Source organism: Diadema antillarum, unplaced genomic scaffold (assembly GCF_040938485.1).
Source record: "Diadema antillarum isolate AM-2024a unplaced genomic scaffold, OU_Dant_1.0 seq00001103_RagTag, whole genome shotgun sequence".
In the NCBI taxonomy this organism is placed as follows: domain Eukaryota; kingdom Metazoa; phylum Echinodermata; class Echinoidea; order Diadematoida; family Diadematidae; genus Diadema; species Diadema antillarum.
The window spans coordinates 806615-825800 of record NW_027271919.1 but is presented as its reverse complement, the minus strand read 5'-3'; the positions used below and the strand labels follow the sequence as shown (position 1 = coordinate 825800).

Below are 19186 nucleotides of genomic sequence, written 5' to 3'. Positions count from 1 at the left end.
AAAGTAGGTACATTTCAGCAGCATGAAAATCTGTAATAATACAGACAGAATTCATGATTTCAGTGTCAATAAATTTGATTTGTACCAATTGCTCTATCTAAAATTGAATACTAAATCAACTTTTGTATCTTTCTCACATTCTGAAAACACATGTTAAATCATTAGGTATTGCAAGAGCCTGAGATATCTCCTTTTGTGTTGCTTGACATAAAAACACAACAGATGGAAGTAGAGATGTATGCTGTATTCTGAGGGTTAAAAAGGTGTATTTTGGTGGAAAAGCAGTATTCTTTACCCTTCCTGCAATACACAAGTGCAGTAATAAAACATAGGGAAAATAGTTAATGTATTGTCCTTGAAATTTGCAGTATTAAGGTAAAAAAAAACCAAGCAAACAAGAAAAAAACATACAAACAAACAAACAAGCAGTACAAATTCCTGCTAATAAGTAATAGTTGGCATTGATGAGCTGATTTTGCTATAACTTCCATCTCCCACAGACACCTGTCCAAGTATAGTCGGGACTAGTCTTAAATGGGTGAAAGGAAGAAGAAACTAAACTAACCCTCCATTGCGATGTCATAGATTGTCCTCAGTGGACCAGCCTGACAGGTGTAGGTGCCCGCATCCTGTGGGCTCAGGGCATTGATGTTCAGTCTGGTGGTACCAGGGATGGGTGTGTCCACATACACTCTCTGAGTACCTTCATATGGGAGCAAGAAAAGGAAGATTTTCATGACTCTACTACTCAGAGTACTGTATATGGCATATTTATATTTGGCAAGTCTAATTTTGGGGGGAGCTGGACTTCCCAACCACTTTCCGAGGCTTAAAGGGATGGTATAGTATTGGTGGAGATGAGAATTGGGCTTTTAACTTCTTGCGAGATACCAAAAAACACTTATGAAATAGTACAGAGCATACCATTTTAAGAGGAATTCAAAGTTTATTTGATGAAAATCAGATTTGGAATGACTGAAACATCCAAAAACAAAGTAAAACAAAGTGTGGGTCCCACACTTTATTAAAATCGCTCTGTTTTGGATATCTCAGCCATTTCAAACCAAATTTCATCAAATGTGAATTCCTCATGGAATTACATGCTCTTTCATATTTCATTAGAAGTTTATCATTATCTCACCAAAAAACGTTAGAAACCTGAAATTAGGTCTCAACCAAAACTGTACTATCCCTTTAATCTTTCCAATGGGCATACAGTAATGATCCATGAAATTTGATCCCCCAAAAAATGGAAATCAAGGCAGAAAAACACATTACAGAATTATGAAAAAAAGAATATCAATGACTGCTGTGTATGACAGAAAGTTTGGACATATCAAACTAAAACACAGATCAACTGGAAGGATTTGGAGATATTACCATGGATGTAAACACACCTGACAGACGAGGCAGGATTGGCTGCTGTTGAGAATCCAGCCAGACTGGGTTGCCATAGGGATTGTTGCCAGGCGACTGGCAGAGGAGGATGAGGGTGTCTCCGAGTCGAGGCTGCTCCGAGGTGACAGGCATCACAGTCAGCACATGGGTGGTTTCTGGTTGAGACGAGGCAAAAACAATGAATTTCTTCTTTTCAATGCTATTCAGTCTTTATCAAGTACATGTACCACTAGTAAAAAAAACACAAACCTCTGATCAGCAAATACTGATGAGATAAAACCAAGAAGTTGGAGGCATCTCAGAAGATATAAATAAGAATCATATAAATACAACACTAAAAGTATACAAACATATTATTATGCATCATATACACCATGGATACTTGAGTGTAGTCACTGGTAAAAAATAAAGTTAATTGAGCTTCATTGAACATATTTTGATCATTAGGGTAAAGGCAAAATTTTTGAATTTGACACCATAGTTCGAACTGGTAAATAAAAATCATTTTAACATTCTCTTCCATTCTGCAGCACAAGCTCGAATTTAGCTCTCACATTATGACTTTTGACTGGAATTTTGGAGACAAACTAAATTGAATGATCAGTGAAATAATACAATCACACAACATCTGCCCTTGAGAGGGGAATTCGTATGATCAACACTAGCACTGAATATTTTGTACTAAATGCACTATGCAGAACCACTGGATACATTCACATGATAGTGGTCCCTCTATTTAGTGTATGCTGGACTTACCTGGACTCTCACATGCATTTCCACTGAAGCCTGGTAGACATACACATCTGCCTAAGATGCAAGATCCTCCATTTGAGCACGGGGGGAAGCAGCGGTCTGTTGGCACTGAGGGACAGAAAAATCCCATTCCATTACAAAAATGTCAAGACTTCCCGACAACCTTAATATATCTCAAAGTAAGCACTTCCATACAGACTGGCACTACTGTTTGAATACTATGTGACACGTCTCGAAGTGCGGTCATTAACAAAAAAAGTTAATTCAAAATATTATCATATTACCCTTTGCAATCATTTTTTCTATAATGCAAGAGAATATGGTTCAGAATTTGGTAAGCATGTATTTCACACAAAGGAAATGACAAGATACTTTCAAATAACTTGACTCTGATCCAACATGTGTCATGATACTTCCTCTACAGTGAAAGACAGCAGTAAATCATGTTTACCTGTTCCTCCACTGGTCTGGATGTCCACTCTAGCGGTCAGTGGTCCTGTGGTACAGGTGTATCGTCCAGCATCACTGGTCATCAGGTTGTTGATGTACAGTGTGGATGACCGGCTGCTTGTCGGAATGGTGAACAACCGGCCATTCACTCCTGAGATTGAGATAAATATGAAAAACTTGACTGCCACCTGTAACACTATTTGGGGCATGTAAACACCAATATCTCTTTCTCTTCATCTACAATTCATTTCCTCTCATAACTTGCTTTTACTGACAGCAGTTATTTCATGCACATAGAATTCTACCTTAATGGGAACAGGAGCATCACTCAAATGAAATCAAAACCAGCATGCTTTAAAAAAGGCTAAAATACTTTGACTTGGGTATGTTTATGAATTTTCACATGTCTTTACCGCATTGACTTAACTGTTGCAGCATGAATTCATGCCGGCATACATGATAATTCCAGCTTAAAATTTATATTTTCATGCCAAATCATATTGCGTTAAACACATGAGAATTCACAAATCACAATCACTGATTCACATTCAGTGTACAAAAGATGTCATAGACATTACTAAAAGTTACCCTGGGAGAAAGAAGGTATGATCTGGTTGTTAGCATCTCTCCAGACCGGGTTGAGGTAGACACTGTTGTCTGACACTCGGCAGTCAAAGTCAATGTTGCCCCCAATCCTGGGGACCTGGTTAGAGGATGGAGTGATGGTGATGCGGTAGGTACCACCAGGACCAATGGCTGTTGGACAATAAAAAATATTAATAATGAGAGCTCAACTTTTTGGCATATGTCAGTCTTAACCTCACAGCTTCTACAACTGCTGTGTGATTGTTCACCTGTGCAGTTTGCCTGGATCCTCCTCCAACCTGTTCTGTCTAACCCACCCCTGTCACTTAACCCACTGGCTGCATGAAAATAATATTTATAAAAATGAAAACAAAAGTTTGCCCTGCAGGCACTGTCCCAGGCCAGCACACAAGTGTTGCAACATCAAGTGAATACTAGCTGTCATTTGTCCTCTTGCTCAAATCCTTGGAATACCAGGTACATGTACTTTTTTTACAAGCAATTTCATCTCATTTCGTGCAATGTTTATATAAAAAGGTTTGTCTGAGAAGTCACGCTCTTCTGAACTATTTCTTTCCCAATTACCATTAAAATGGTGAAAAGAACACAGAGCTTGAAATGAACAACTTATGGAAATGTGTCATCAACTGCTGCTTGTGCATACACAGCTGTACATGTACAGTATCTGAACACAAAACTTGGTTCCAGTATCATTCTGTGATCTGTTACATATCTATACCAGAAAAGTAACATATTACATAACATCTGACAGCATAAACCATGATATGCACAGGATGAAAAAACAAGGCATCTACAATCACAATTGAGTATATGAATATAAGAACGACCCAAGTCCATGGAAGATCATTTCGAGTAAACTAAAAAAACTTCATATCTTTTTTATTTGTCCAATAATATTCTATTTAACTGTGATGGGAAGGCAACATTGTATATACAAATTAGAACATATATTATTATGACAATTAACATTTACATTAATTGTGTAGAGGCCATTTTGTGTGGTGGACTTGGGTCGTTCTTTGATTCATATGGACTTGGGTCGTTCTTTGATTCATATACATGATATTCTGCTATAGAGATGGGAGAAGGATGAGAGAGGGCGCTATTATATGAATGTAAGAATGACCCAAGTCCTTCATTCTTACATTAATATAAGATTTAACTCATTCATTTCAGGCACTTCCGGGGGTAATTAGGATTTATCATTTACACACAAGATGAGTCCATGCATGAGCTACAATTTCCCATGTCAAACTGAATTTGGCCAAAAATTGGACTTGGGTCGTTCTTATATTCATATACTCGATTAGATCCAGGACTTACTTGGAATCTGGCACTGATCGCCTGCATAGTTGGGAGGACACACACAGTTGCCATTGACACATGAACCTCCATTCTGGCAAGGTCTCAGGCAGGGCCTGGCATCTAGAGTAGGGAACAAGAATCACAAATAACTACTTAGTCAAAGAACCTTCAATTCCTCCAGTGGGTCTGGTGTTCAGTAGTAAACATTGTCCCAAGAAGAAATAGATTTATCCAGATTATACATCTGTACATGTGATTCAGTGGTTCAAAAACTTGCTTCATACAATCTAGGAAATATCAAAATGATGTACCCATGAACAATATATCTTTCCAACAAGAAACTAATTCCTAAAAGAACCGAAATAAAGCATATAGGAGATTGAAAGACAAATATTCATTTCCCTGCCAGAAAGAATGGCACTTTATAGTGTAAGACATGTTATTTTGCTGCCTATTGAGTGAAAAGTACTTAAATCTATAAAAACATGTGCACTATACAGTATATACATGCTGACCATTTGAAATCCAGTCTTTGTTTTGTGCTTACACACTACACGGTACAAATCACATAAATCACTTAATACTTCGTTAATGGTGCTAACCCTAGTGAAGAAACATGGCTACAATTTGAACAACAAACATGATGCTCCTAAAACCTATAAAGAATACAGAACAGCACAGGAAATATACCTGGTATACTGATGGTGAAAGAGGTGGTCAGAGGTCCAGCTGAGCAGGTGTATGTGCCTGAATCTGAGACTTGGAGATTGTCGATCACCAGAGCCGTGTTGTAAGGTGATGTGGCCTGGGTGTACATCCGTTGGTTGCCTAGCGACAAGGAAGACATGATTGGTCCAATATTCAAGTCATCCATTCACAAATCATTTATACTCCTATGATATCTGCCACTGCACTAACTCCTAACTTGCATGTACAGTCAAACTTGTCAATACAGGCCACCCAAGGGAGATAAAAACAAAGGCCACTGCAGACAGTTAACCACTAAAGGCAGGTTTGGCTGCATATTGGTAAAGAGAACTACTTTGAGTGACAATCAGTCAGAAGATGGAAGATGGCTGTCATATTAAAACATAACTATTTTATTTAAGTTCTCTAATTTTTTTTTCTACAGAGGTGAAAAGCAATAATAATATTCGGAATGAATATAACTCCTAACGAAGCAGAGTACGAGTAACACAAAGGGTCTGTGTTATTCAGCTCTCTTGTTTTAACCCATTGGGGACAGGCTCATTTTGTAACAAAAGGCATTTTCCATAAACCCTAGCCCGAGTATAATTGGGACTCGTCCTCAACGGGTTAAAGATCTCCCATAATGACTAATGACATCTGTGACAATTGTTGTTAATGAAATTGATGCATTATGTCTTGCCTACACTTGATGTGAGAAAAGGGAAAGTGGTTACTACCACCAACCGGTCAAACTCACCCACACCCCTGGGGCTGATGGGAAGACCGTTGGGAGATCGCCAGACTGGACTGGTGTACTGACCACCGGTCCGAAGCTCACAGTTGAAGCTGACCATCTGACCCAGGGTGGGTGTGGTGTCCGATGGTGGAACAATGCGGATGGCAAACGGTGTGACTACATCAAGAAAAAAAATGAAGGGAAGACAAAATGCTTCATACTAGAGATCAGCAATGGCATCATAAATGACCTCAACTGGTAATGTATGCATGTGTGTGTATACCTGTACTAATACAAATATGTATATTCCCATACACGCATATGTTGAATTAATTAAACACTGATATTGTTTATGCCATCAAAATGCATATGCTAATTTTTGTACAATATTTTAGTCAAAGATACAGTTGACAAGATTTGGAAGAACATGGTTTTACTACCATATATGGACAGCATCATTTCATATTCACTTAAGTACTACATATGCTTTCCATTACAATCCACAAATGCCATCATCATATTATTTGTCTTTCAATACATATGATTCTAACAGACTTCACCTGATTTTCAAGGTTACAGAGCACAGAAAACATTTCTCGCTGATTGTATAATATCACTCATATAAATGTACAATGCGCATACCTTGTTGTAACTAGTCAATGATAGAAAACATCCGCAGCAACATAATACAACCGTAAACCAAACACTACAATACACACACAGACACACATACAAGACACACCCTTAGACAAACAAACATTGCAATCACATGTATTGCATGTCTTCCTATGGTATGTATATGTTGTTGTTGTTGGGTTTGTTTGTTTGTTTTTTTAAGAATGAAAGTCAAGACTATAACTCTTACCCATTCTCTCACAGATCTGGCCGGTGAATTCCTGTGGACAGACACAGGTGCCATCCATACAGGTTCCTCCATTAAGACAGGGGATGGGGCATGTAGCACTTCCACCTCCACCCCCACCTAGCAACACAATGATTTATGCACACTTATCATAGACTAACATCATGGAAACCTTTTTTTTTTAAAGGGAAGGTAAACCCAAAGAACAATGTGGATTGAGTGAAAGCAGCAACATTAGTAGAACACATCAGTGAAAGTTTGAGGAAAATCGGACAATTGATGCAAAAGTTATGAATTTTTAAAGTTTTGGTGTTGGAACCGCTGGATGAGGAGACTACTAGAGGATATGACATATGAGTGGACAACAATACAAAGAAAATATAAAGGAAATTCAACAAAAATTCACTTTTCTAGAATTATGAAAGAGCAGTGGACCAACCGCTTTCAGAAAGCAGGGGGAATAATTGCTACCCTTAACATATGTCAATATCAAGTTGATGGAATTTGTAATTTTCATGAAAAATTGATTTTCGTAGTATTTTCTTTATATTTTCTTGGTATTGTTGTCCACTCATACGTCATAACCTCTAGTAGTCTCCTCATCCAGCGGTTCCAACACCAAAACTTTAAAAATTCATAACTTTTGCATCGATTGTCTGATTTTCTTCAAACTTTCACTGATGTGTTCTACTAATGTTGCTGCTTTCACTCAATCCACATTGTTCTTGGGGTTTATCTTCCCTTTAATCTTTCAATGTATTGGGTATGAATAACATCTGCATACTTCCCTACTCATAAAATGCCACATTGAAAACAAGTTTTCACTAGAGCTTTGCTCAAGTTCAGAAGTTATCATCTTCAGCAAAAATATAATTCAAACAATTATACTTTCCTGAATCTTTTAATACTTTCTCGTGCTGTACACATGTGACACAACAAACATTTGTTAGATAAGGGAAATAACAATCAAGGTTTGCTGGCCTTTAAATGACACATGCTAATGAACAATAGTTCACTAGGTTGTGCAAATGACTATCAGTAGATGTGGCATGCTTTATTTATCTGTAATCACTACCACCACAACAACACAAAAGAATGAATAGTTATCTTGACATTTATAGAATAGATGAGTAAACAAGAAGAGTAAAAGAACTACATGTAGCGGGAAATGCTGCTCTCATTTGAAGACAGTGTGTCTACCTTAAATTATTTTTACCCCATGAAAGTATTTGTAAACTATTATTTTCATGACAATTCTTTGAGTGGTTCACAGTATGCAAGCATGCCTCTCAATTTGTTTTTCCTCTCTAAACATAACTTTGTATTTTGCTGGTATGCATGTATATTTCTATTTGTCAACTACAGTCATTTATCCTTTGCACAATTGAATGTATATTATATACAATATAATTCCTGAATTTATTCTGTGTTATGTTTTGTTGAAAAAAAAAGAATAAAAATGAATAAATTGAGATTAGAGTGAAAAAATGAGCATAGAACCAACTCTAAGAACACTGATTCTACATCATGATACCTTGTAGAGTGATGGTGAAGGTGGCCGTGTGGGGCCCAGTGTAGCACGTGTAGGTCCCAGCATCCTCTCTCCTCAGGCCCCTGATGACGAGTCGAGTCATGTAGGATCCCACCTCCTGGGTACTCATGTGAGGCAGGGCTCCTGTGAGGAAGACCAATGAGAGAAGGTAAATAGAAATTTCCAGGAAAAAAAGCAAACATTGTCAAGAAAGAAGGGAACAAATTAAGTAACACATGAACAGTTCAGAAATATTATAAGGGTAAAGTAAACCTGAATACAATGACCAATGCAATGTGCTGTTTTGCACTGAAATACTCTTACTTTTGGACCCATCGTAATTCACAATGATGTCTTCTGAAACATAAGATATACTTTCAAAGAGATCTAGGTAATATTTTTATTCAGCTTTACAGCAACAGAAAACTTGCATTGCAATAGAGAATAACAACCTTAACAATGCATTCACGACATATCAATTTGCGTGTGTATGTTGTTGTTTTTACATCATTTGTATAAGTTCCATATTCTGCAATCAAATCCATATCAAGAACATGAAATGAAATTAACCTGTTTCTTATGCCTTTACTATGGTTTCATAATTCTCAACATATTCAATGAAACTTAGACATATGTGCACATGATGATTTTCAATTTTGTAAAGAGAATTGTTGAAAATGAAACCATCATTTCTGCTTCTTTAATTTTCAGTCTCAACCATACTCCCGACTTGTTTAACCCATTGAGGATGAGTTCCGAGTATACTTGGGCAAGAGTCTATGGGAAATGCGTGTTGTAGCAAAATCAAACCATCCACAATGGGTTAATACTGTAGAAAATACTGGGAATTATAAGAAAATGACTACTATCATAAGGGAGTCATAACTATTCACATCCAAGACCTAAATCTTACCTTGGGTGATACCAAGTATGGGCATCCCATCAGGTCCCCTCCACTGGGGCCTGCCAGTGGGGCTACCCTGGGGCACTTCACACAGGAACGTCAGGTCTTGGCCCACCAGGAATTGGTTGGAATCTGGGGGAAGGATCCTAACTTGGAATGGTGGCCCTACGGAGAGTAGAAGAGAGATGAATTTAAAAGACTCCACAATAGTCAGGGAGAAATGTTTGATGATCAATGTATAGATTGAGTACATATTGCAGATGTAATAGCCTTTTGGTCATGTTCACCACCTGTATTTCTATGTTTCTATTTTCTATTTCTGTATTTCAGGCAACAGACTATATCACTTCAGCCAGTGTGCATCCTATTTCAAATCATAGGCCCTACATTGTATCATATTACATTGTATCATATCTTATCATATCATATCAAAATGTAATATATGATACCAAACACTAAAAAAGCTTGACTATCAGACCAGAATCATCCATAATGAATATTCACCATTTAAGCAAGCGGAGCAACTTTTCTATTAAAAGTTAATCGTCACATTTACACACACACTGAAAACATTGAATTTATTCATGTTACAACAGACACATTTTTTTATTTACAAGTAAATATGGGTCAATTAAACAGATGTTATCTGCATCTGCTAACAATGTGTGGATTTTACACAAGGTACTCCTTTGGAAAGTGCAAGGTAAACTTGTATCACCAGCTAGGCAAGATATTACTTATAATTGTCACACTCACCTCTATTCTGACACTGTATGCCAGTGTAGCCAGCATGACACTGACACTGACCATTGTTACAGGTTCCTCCATTAAGGCAGGGTAGGGGACATTCTGGTCCTGCAATGAGCAGGGAAGAAGACAAAACAAAATAGATGAATGCACATCCTGAATGAATTATGAGGCAACAGTTGCCCCACTTCTTAAAGAAACTTGGGCTTATTGTACAAAGACTAGAGAGATTTCAGAATATAGTAGGAAGTGAGCTAACTAATGAATACATATCATCTGGTAAATCTAAAACCGATGAATTTATGACATATAATTTCCTTGTATGCATTTTTTAATACCATAACAAACAAAACCAAAGGAAAATAAAGTATTTTCAACTTTGTTTGAAACTGAAAGAATCTTCAACCCCACTTCACTTAATTATCCACATTACTACAATAAAATATAGGATGACTCACAAATATTCTCTCAAAATGAGACAAAAACACACATAATTTTTAGCCGCAGTTGCATGTAAAAGTAAAATCTCTGGCTAGTAGTTTTCTATTGTTATTGAAGTGGCTGCATTTCAACTTTGTTGTAGAGTTGAAAGATAATTTTTTTCCTGATGTTTCCACCATTTGCATGGGTTTGAAGTGGAAATATCCTCTAAACACTTATATAATATTGAGGCAAGATGTGGCTCTTCAAAGTCATATCGAAAATATCAGCAGTTCATGATATATACATTAACAATACACACACTCAAACACACACTCAAACACACACTCACATAAAATGGTATACAAAAGATCTACATATCATTAGCTATTAACAGACAGTAGCTTACTTTCAACAGTTAGAGTAAAAGTTGTTCGTAGCATTCCCACAGTACAGACGTACACTCCTTCATCAACCTGTTGCACATGGAGCACGTGGAGACGTGATGCATGGTCAGACACAGGCTCCACCACAAACCGTCCATCTGAAATGACAAGAATTATCACGTAAGTCTAATACGGATACTCTAAAACCTGAACATTTCAAGTGCACAAGACTTGAGAATTTGTGAGAAGCCAAGATTCCCAATGGCAAAAAACAAGGGAAGGACATAAGGCTACTTGGCGTGTGACATCAATTCTCGCTATCGCCAATGACGTAAAACGTACCCGGATGTGGCTTTTTCGTCAAGATTTAGTGCACTTGGTAGCAAGGGCACTTCCGGCGCGGGGCATAATTTGCACAACGCTAGCGTGCGCGTACGTGTACCTTACCTATAGCGCAGCGCCGACCACGGATACTATATACAGTAGTACAGTAGGCCGCTGTGTACCGCCCGAGCCAGCGAGTGGCAAGCACCAGGCCTGTCATACTCGTACACTGTAGTCCCCGCCGGCGGCCGGCCTTGCATTAGCATGCACTATAGACAGAAAGATCCGTCTGTCCGGAGGACTCTTTTATATTTTGCCATTAACACTGTCCTCCGTAGACGGAGGGGATCGGTGAAGCCAGACGCAGTCTCCGCGGAACATTCCCCGACGGACAGATACAGACCGATATTTCGGTCAACATGCACCACTGTACGCAGCGCATAAGCTAATTACATAACACATACCGGTACGGCGTACTGCTTGACTTGATCATGCGATCGATGTGCACATCACAGATCAGTCATCTCTGCATACGCTGAAAATATGCTGGAAAATATTCACCCACCTGGATATACAGTATATCGTCATGGAATGCCCATCTTTTTTTTCATTTGTTCTCTGTCGAAATGTCGCGAACACAATCGGGAACGAACAGTGATCTCGAACTTATCCTGTTTCCGAAGCAATTTCTTCCAAGTAAGTATGTACAATGTACGTAGGCACTAGGCCTACTACCTAGTGCTACTATAATACTACCACTACTAGTAAGTCGCGCGTGCACGTACTGCGCTGTGGAGTCACCCTCAAACTTCACCCACGCGGCCACGTCACGTCTCGCATGCCAGTAAGGGTCCTATTTCTGCAGATTTTTTTCATCTATTGTCTTGCGAACAACACATGGCAGCTTCGCAGCAACAACCAATAGTCGTATTAACAGCAATTTCTTAAGAATGGAGAAATTTCAAATCATATTAAAGCTGTAATTCAAGTCGAGAAAACCGGATGTACACGTAGAATACAGTCGGTTGTGTGTGTAAATAGCATTAGTCACGTATCAAGCGCGTACGAACGGAAGTGACTTTGCTACCGGACTATCCCATAATGCACCGTAAATGACGCTTAAATCAACATCCGGGTACTTTTTACGTCATTGGCGATAGCGAGAATTGTCTATTAACCCTTACTGTACTGGGCTATTTGGCTCCATGAAAATACGGGGGGGGGGGGCCTGGGAGGCTCGGAAACGCAATGTCCTATGAACTTGAAAGTTTGTATGCTGATAGATCTTCACGTGCTGAATCTGATGGTGTAATTTATTTTAATCAATTATGCATTTTTTTTTGCATAATTAGCTGATTAATTATTCACTAGCAGCACCCGTGGAAATCCACGGGTCTGAGGGGTTTTACTCTTTTTTTCCCTCTCATATATACGATTTTACACATTTTTATTGATGAGATAAAAAGAACAGTTACTTGTGCTCTCTTCTACTCATGACCACCATGCCCTCACACACATTTTCACCCTCGCAGAACAAACAAACAAACAAACATTCAGGGAAAAATCACCAAAAAACGCTTGATGAGATTCTCCGAAAGTTCTGCCCACAGATTCTTCCCGTCTGAACGGGGAGATGCTATTGACACTGTATGACTTTGATATTAATTATACCCCCTGTTCTTGCATCCATGCAGGCACCCGAGCGAATCCGCGGCTGGTCTCAAGGCATCGCATTTTTTTTTTTCATTCCTATTTCTTTTCCCACGTTATGAGAAAAAAATATAATATTTTCGTCTTCAATCGCTCCCTCCTTTTTGTTTTTAATCACCAAAACTTGGTTTGATGTATCAGAGAACCATCCGTTTATATACTTCAGACTAAACATCATCATTATTATTATCATATTGTTATCATTATTATGCTCCTACTGTTATATTATTATTGTGATCATATAGTCATTAGGCTTTATAAGTATAAGAAACCCGTGGAAATCTACGGGTCTCAGGGCTTCGTATTCTTTCTTTAATATTTCTTCAACCACGTTATGACAGAAGAAATACACAAAGATTATTTTTGTCTTCATTTGCTCCCTCATTTTTGTTTTCATAATCAAAACTTGGGTTGATGGATTTAGAACCGCCTGTTTATCTCATTGATACTGTTTATTGTTTTTACTATCATTATAATCATTGATTATGATTATGATTATGATTATTACCATTATTATTATTTTCAGGGAGGGGAGATCATAGTCATTCGGTTTCATTGCTATTTTATATAATTCATTGACATGGGGATGACTCAAGGGAATTCAGAAAAAAAGTTTATCGGTCAAGGATAGTGAATCTTTTTGTCCGTCATGTCAAGGTTACTCTCAAGGTTACTTATTTCAAATAGCTTCGTTATCATTGATATTTATTTTTAAACATTAAAACAATCCAGTACCTGTTTGCGTCTCTTCCGCCCACTCTTAGTTATGGATTATAGCACCCCTCCCCATTAATTTGTATTGGCCTATTCTCTTATCATTATTACAGTGTAATATTGTTATTGTTATTATCATTTTTATTATTACTAACATTTGTATAATTATTATTATTTTTTTAATCATGTTCCAAATTTCACATTTCATATTCAGGTTACATATTCCATTTGATTTTGAAGTAAAATATGTTTAACACAACAGTCAATTTTAGACATAATTTCACAAATGTATAAGGACATGTAATACAATGATGTGTAAATATGAGGAACCTACTAAAAAGCAATGCTTGTAGGATGTAGGTTCCAAAGAAATAATGTAAGCGTTTAGTGCAACATGCTAATTACGAAAGATGACGAAACACATGCGAAATTCAGTATGTCGAGATTATAATAAAATCTACGGAATGAACAAAATAGTTTATAATTTTCAAGGTAAAAACTCAAGGATTTAATGCTACATAAAATTGCAATATTGGTCAAACAAATGTAGTCAAATGTAGTCACCCGAGCGAGGCACCATTAGGGGAGAGGAGAGACTGGTAGAGTCATAATAATAGGGATGATCAACATAGGGAGGCAGAAATGTTAATTTGTTAAGAATTGTAAAAATCTCTTTCCCCCATTTTTCTGCTCTTAATAAAAAGCTTTTCTGAAGACAGTCCTGCGCAAACTGTCAAAAACTGCTTCACTGCACTAACATACTCAATCTTGTGCTGAGCAGGACTACCCCAGTTGTGTTTTTGTTGCTATTGTGCTGAGAGAAATACAATATTTTCGTCTTCACTATACTGCTCTCTTCTTTTAGTTTTTATCACCAAACCTTGGTTTGATAGATCATAGAACCACCCGTTTATCTGCTTCAGACACAGGTACATTTTATCATCATTATTATCATTATTGTTATTATCATTATCATTATTATTAATATTATTATCGTTATTATATTACCACTATAATCTCCACTATTATTTGTGGAGGGGGAGATCATATTATAGTCATTAGGTTTAATAAGTAGGCACCTGTTGGAATCCATGCATCTCAGGGCCTCGTATTTTTTCTTTAACTCTTTTCCCTCGTTATGGGAGAAAGAAGAATATTTTTGTCTTCATTTGCTCCCTCTTTTTTATTTTTATCAACAAAACTTGGTGTGATGGACCATAGAATTACCCATTTTATTTCCACCTGGAAATTCAAAAAAAAAAAAGCGGTCGGCAAAGCGAGGGTTTCCTCTACGTCCGCTCATCTTATGAATATTCATGTTTACAGCAGCCCTACAGTAAATGAATGGACAGCGGCGCGTGTAATCTGATATGGAAGGATACGATCGGCAAGGACAAAATTTAAGTGGATATTTAGCCGTCCTAAACAGTCTGAGTACAATGATACCCGCTTGAGAGTAAACTAAATGACGTACCTGAGCTGCATATGTATAGTATCCTGCAGTTGTGCAAAATACAATAAAATAACAGCATTCGTTGTTTTCATTAGGGCACGCCAATGCCAATGGCGAACGTCACTGTACGTGAATGCCCTTGTATGATCGCGCGCGCCGTGTGTATTATACGATATGAGAGTCCATCACGCGAAAGCAGATAGTGTTTCATGTAACCATCGTCAATACATACACACAGGCGCAGGCCACACACTGGCGTACCGTGCCCACCCGAGAGTACATTGTGTGCGTGCCTGCGTGTCCGCCGGAAGATGTCAAAGATTTCGCTGCACCCATCATCTTTAGTATCCCACTGTCTCTGCCAGATAAATGATGCACTATCGAGAAAGTAGGAGTCCAGCGCAGGATTGGTGAATATTAAAACGCTTGGCTCTTTCGTCACGCACAAAAATGCATTATGCATGTAGCTAATTAATTTTTCTTTTTCGTCCTCGACGTCGACACGGAGGCGGAGAGGGGACGAAACCCGCGCCATTCGATGCAGGATACTCTCCTGCGGCCGACGGCACCGGTCGCAGCTGCCCGGAGCCGACGGCTCGGGAGGAGATAGACAATCCAGCAACGCCGGAATAAAACAGGAAATACATAAGGCCGCGACAACAACAACAACTTCGAGTATTATAGTATAGGATAATGCATATTTTATGCAGTTGAGGGATATTTTCATAATTTCAGCCTAAACAAGTACAAAATTACATGAAAACTGTGTAATAATGAAGAATGTTTCCCAAATGTGAAATAAATCAGAGAGAGAAAAAAACGAGAAAAAAAACAACTTTTTTCTTATGTTTTGTATTGTTTTTATTTCTTATGTTTTCTATTGTTTTATATTCCTTATGTATATCATTGTTTCTAAACTTTGCCCAATTTCTTTCAGAACAATATAGAAGCATGAACCAAGTGGAAAACCAATTCCTGAGCAAAATGTATAAAGTAATGCAATCCATGGTCTATTGACAGTTTGTAACTGTACACAAATACATGCAGCGATTAGCTGTTTTAATGACATGCGCATACTAATTGGCCCATAACACCCCCTTAGGTAGGTCCGATATGGACAAATGTGGTATCAAAATGTGCGCAAGACTTCAGGGGAAAAAGTCATGATGCAAGAATCCGAAATTCCCAGTGGTCGCGATGCAATTGCCAAAAGTATGGAGAGGGGGGCCTCCCAGGCCCCCCCAGTGCAGTTAGGGTTAAACCATTACGACTTGTGTACTACCTTCATGCACACCTTGACCTGCACATCTGAGTGAGCACATACAAAGCAGTAAATATGAACCTGTAATGTCCCTGCCAATCTGGGGCCCGTTGCATAAAAGTTACAATTATGGTAACTTTGCCATCCAATGGTAACTTCCATGGAATTCTTGATTCTGATTGGCTGTTGAGTATGGTTGCCATGGTAGTTACCATTGGATGGCATAGTTACCATAATTGTAACTTTTATGCAATGGGCCCCTGGAGTACATATTACCTGAGTCAACATTGATGAGAGTGCCACTGGGATTGAGCCAGAGTGGGTTAAGGTATCCCAGCTGGTCAGAAATCTCACACACGTAGGTGACGTTCTGTCCAAGGGTCACGGTTGGAGATGGAGCAATAATCCTGATATCTGAAATAAAGTAAAATATATGTGCCAATTACAGATAAGCAGTAATAAATGACTGGAATTTCATCAAGATGCATTATTGACATTTACATGTATCCACAACATGAATTTAACTAAGATTTTAAAATTCACAAACTGACTTTCAACAGAACTCATCCGCTTTCTGAACACAATGGTTGACAACATATAGATCACTTAGATTAGAAATGAACATACATGTATACAGCGTGTACCACACCCAGTTCAATATTACATATCTGTTTTGGATAAATCTCATGCTGCAAATGAAAAAATAAACAGAGATCAGATTACTATTTTTGCAGTGGTAGAATAGAAAGGATGTGATTTTATGAGGAAAGAATATAACATAATTATGTTGTACCATACCATGTCCTCATAAATACATCCAATATCTTTTGATAATCATATATGTGCTTTTATATACCTCATAAGTGAGATTCGTATCACTGATTGGTCAAAAGTATATCATGTGACAAGGTGTAGTCCCGTCTATCTTGCCTTAGGGTTTTCATGTAAGTGATAGAAAGGCAAAACCCTCGTGATAGAAGGGCAAAACCCTCGTGATAGAAAGGCAAAACCCTCGTGATAGAATTCGTAAACCCTCCGCGACTTTTGTACACAAGCAAGTACACTAGACTTCGCGCGCGGTGTCCGCAACCCCTCCTAAGGACGTTCACTACGCGCATCGTATGCGTAAACACGTACACATACCAAGGACGTTCACTACGCGCATCGTATGCGTAAACACGTACACATACTGTATGCAAAATCATCGCACTAGTTAGCGCACAGCAGGCATGTTTCAACGTGGCATGATGGTGATCGAGGGCTCCTGCCGTGATTTGAAGTGAGCTGGATCAAAGATCGTACACTTTGTCTTTAAGATTTCTTAGGATCCCGAAGCAGAGACAAATCTCAGCATGTTGGAAATATCGAATTAAAACACGAGCGACGTTAAACTGGATGTATATATTGTAATCTTCTGCCAAGATTTTATGCAGGAGCTCGCCGAAGGCCGTGTGACTTTAACTGTGAGTGAGTACCGTGCGTACTGGGTAGTCTACGAAATGCACGAAAACCATTCAAGCAAGCGCAGGCTATGGCCTGATTTTAGGGCTAACGTTTAGGCATAACAATTAGAATTTACTTCGTATTTGCCTAGCCCTAGATCTTGGTTAAGTCTTAAACGATGAGGTATATAAAACAAATATTAACTGCTCTGTATTCGGATGGTGGTGGAAATTATCACTCCCTCGGTGCTTTTCATACCGACCCTTCCATCACCCCTCGGCTAACGCCTCGGGGTGATAGAAGGGTCGGTATGAAAAGCACCTCGGGAATGATAATTTCCACCATCATCCTCATGAGCAGTCAATATTTGTATACTGAAGTCTGCTGTCACCGTTACGGATTGTATATATCTCAGGATTTGGGGAGTTCTCACTCTCACACACTCTGTCTGTCTGTCTGTCTGTCTGTCTGTCTGTCTGTTTGTCTGTCTGCCTGTCTGTCTCCATGAGGGGGTAGCAGCTGCAAGCTACTGATAATCACTGGTGAGTGTCACACACATTTCTTACCTGCTCTTTCGCACGAGGCTCCGGAGAAGCCCGGTGGGCACTCACAGATTCCGTTCACACAGGATCCTCCATTAAGGCAGGGTCTGCGGCAAGAGGGAGCTGGATAGGATGTAGAGAACAGAGGGAGATAATATAACTGTTTATCACAAATGTCTTTTGGGCATTTTCTGTTTAGTTTATTTCCACATTTCTCAACAACAAGCAATACTTTGTGCTAACACAAAATACATATCGTCGCTGGGGCGGCAAGACCTCGTATCTACAAAATGTCAAATGTTCAGGAGAGCCAAAAAACATGGTGGCCAAAGCACTGTGGCGAGTGGGATAGCCTTTCTTTTGACATGCCGTGGTGGCTTCATTTTTTGAGTAAGACAGTTAGGATTTGGACAGGACATCACTTAACCTATTATTTGACCATTAACCCTATTCTAACTGGGGGGGTCAAATTGACCCCCCCTCGACATTTCGCGCCACGATTTCGCAACGTGCAAACATTTTGCCGCATCGTTTCACGACTTTTTTCATTGAAGTCTCCCGCATATTTTGAGACCAAATTTGCGACGTCCGGGTACATCGTTCTGAAGTTACGCAATGTTTTGCATATGCATGTCAACCCGAAAACAGCTCAAATTCATGATTTTGTGTGCAAATCCAATGCAAATTGTGTTTTTTGGTTTAATTGATATAAATTAGATTATTTCAACTTTTGAACATTGAAATTAATCAACTCTTATGTAGATAAGCTTGAAAAGGTGCCTGCAACAAATTTTGGCAAAAAAACAATAGAAAACAAAAGGTCGAAAAAACAACAAAATACATAAGAAATTAACAAAACAGTAAAAAACAAAAGAAACTGATTTTGATTGCGCTATTTTTTTACAAGAAAATTGTTTGATGTGTCTTGAGGAACTCTGACACAAAAATTTA

The 19186-nt window shown here is 38.5% G+C and overlaps 1 protein-coding gene and 1 long non-coding RNA gene across 2 annotated transcripts; both read right to left on the bottom strand.

The window, feature by feature from the left end:
• Positions 1-2165: 2165 nt before the first annotated feature.
• On the bottom strand, positions 2166-3246 carry LOC139743723 (uncharacterized). The gene is made up of 3 exons (XR_011711780.1): positions 3190-3246; positions 2603-2752; positions 2166-2259 (listed from the first exon to the last, which is right to left on the bottom strand). It is a non-coding gene; the product is annotated as an uncharacterized lncRNA (long non-coding RNA).
• Positions 3247-3253: 7 nt separating this feature from the next.
• LOC139743686 (uncharacterized) lies at positions 3254-18754 on the bottom strand (the record flags this gene model as incomplete). Its single annotated transcript, XM_071654144.1, has 12 exons — positions 18745-18754; positions 18260-18358; positions 16527-16664; positions 10812-10946; positions 9992-10090; positions 9245-9400; positions 8335-8475; positions 6804-6920; positions 5960-6115; positions 5203-5340; positions 4531-4632; positions 3254-3357 (listed from the first exon to the last, which is right to left on the bottom strand). Coding segments are annotated over exons 1-12 (1395 nt in total), but the record flags the coding sequence as incomplete, so codon positions are not given.
• Between the last annotated feature and the right edge of the window lie 432 nt (positions 18755-19186).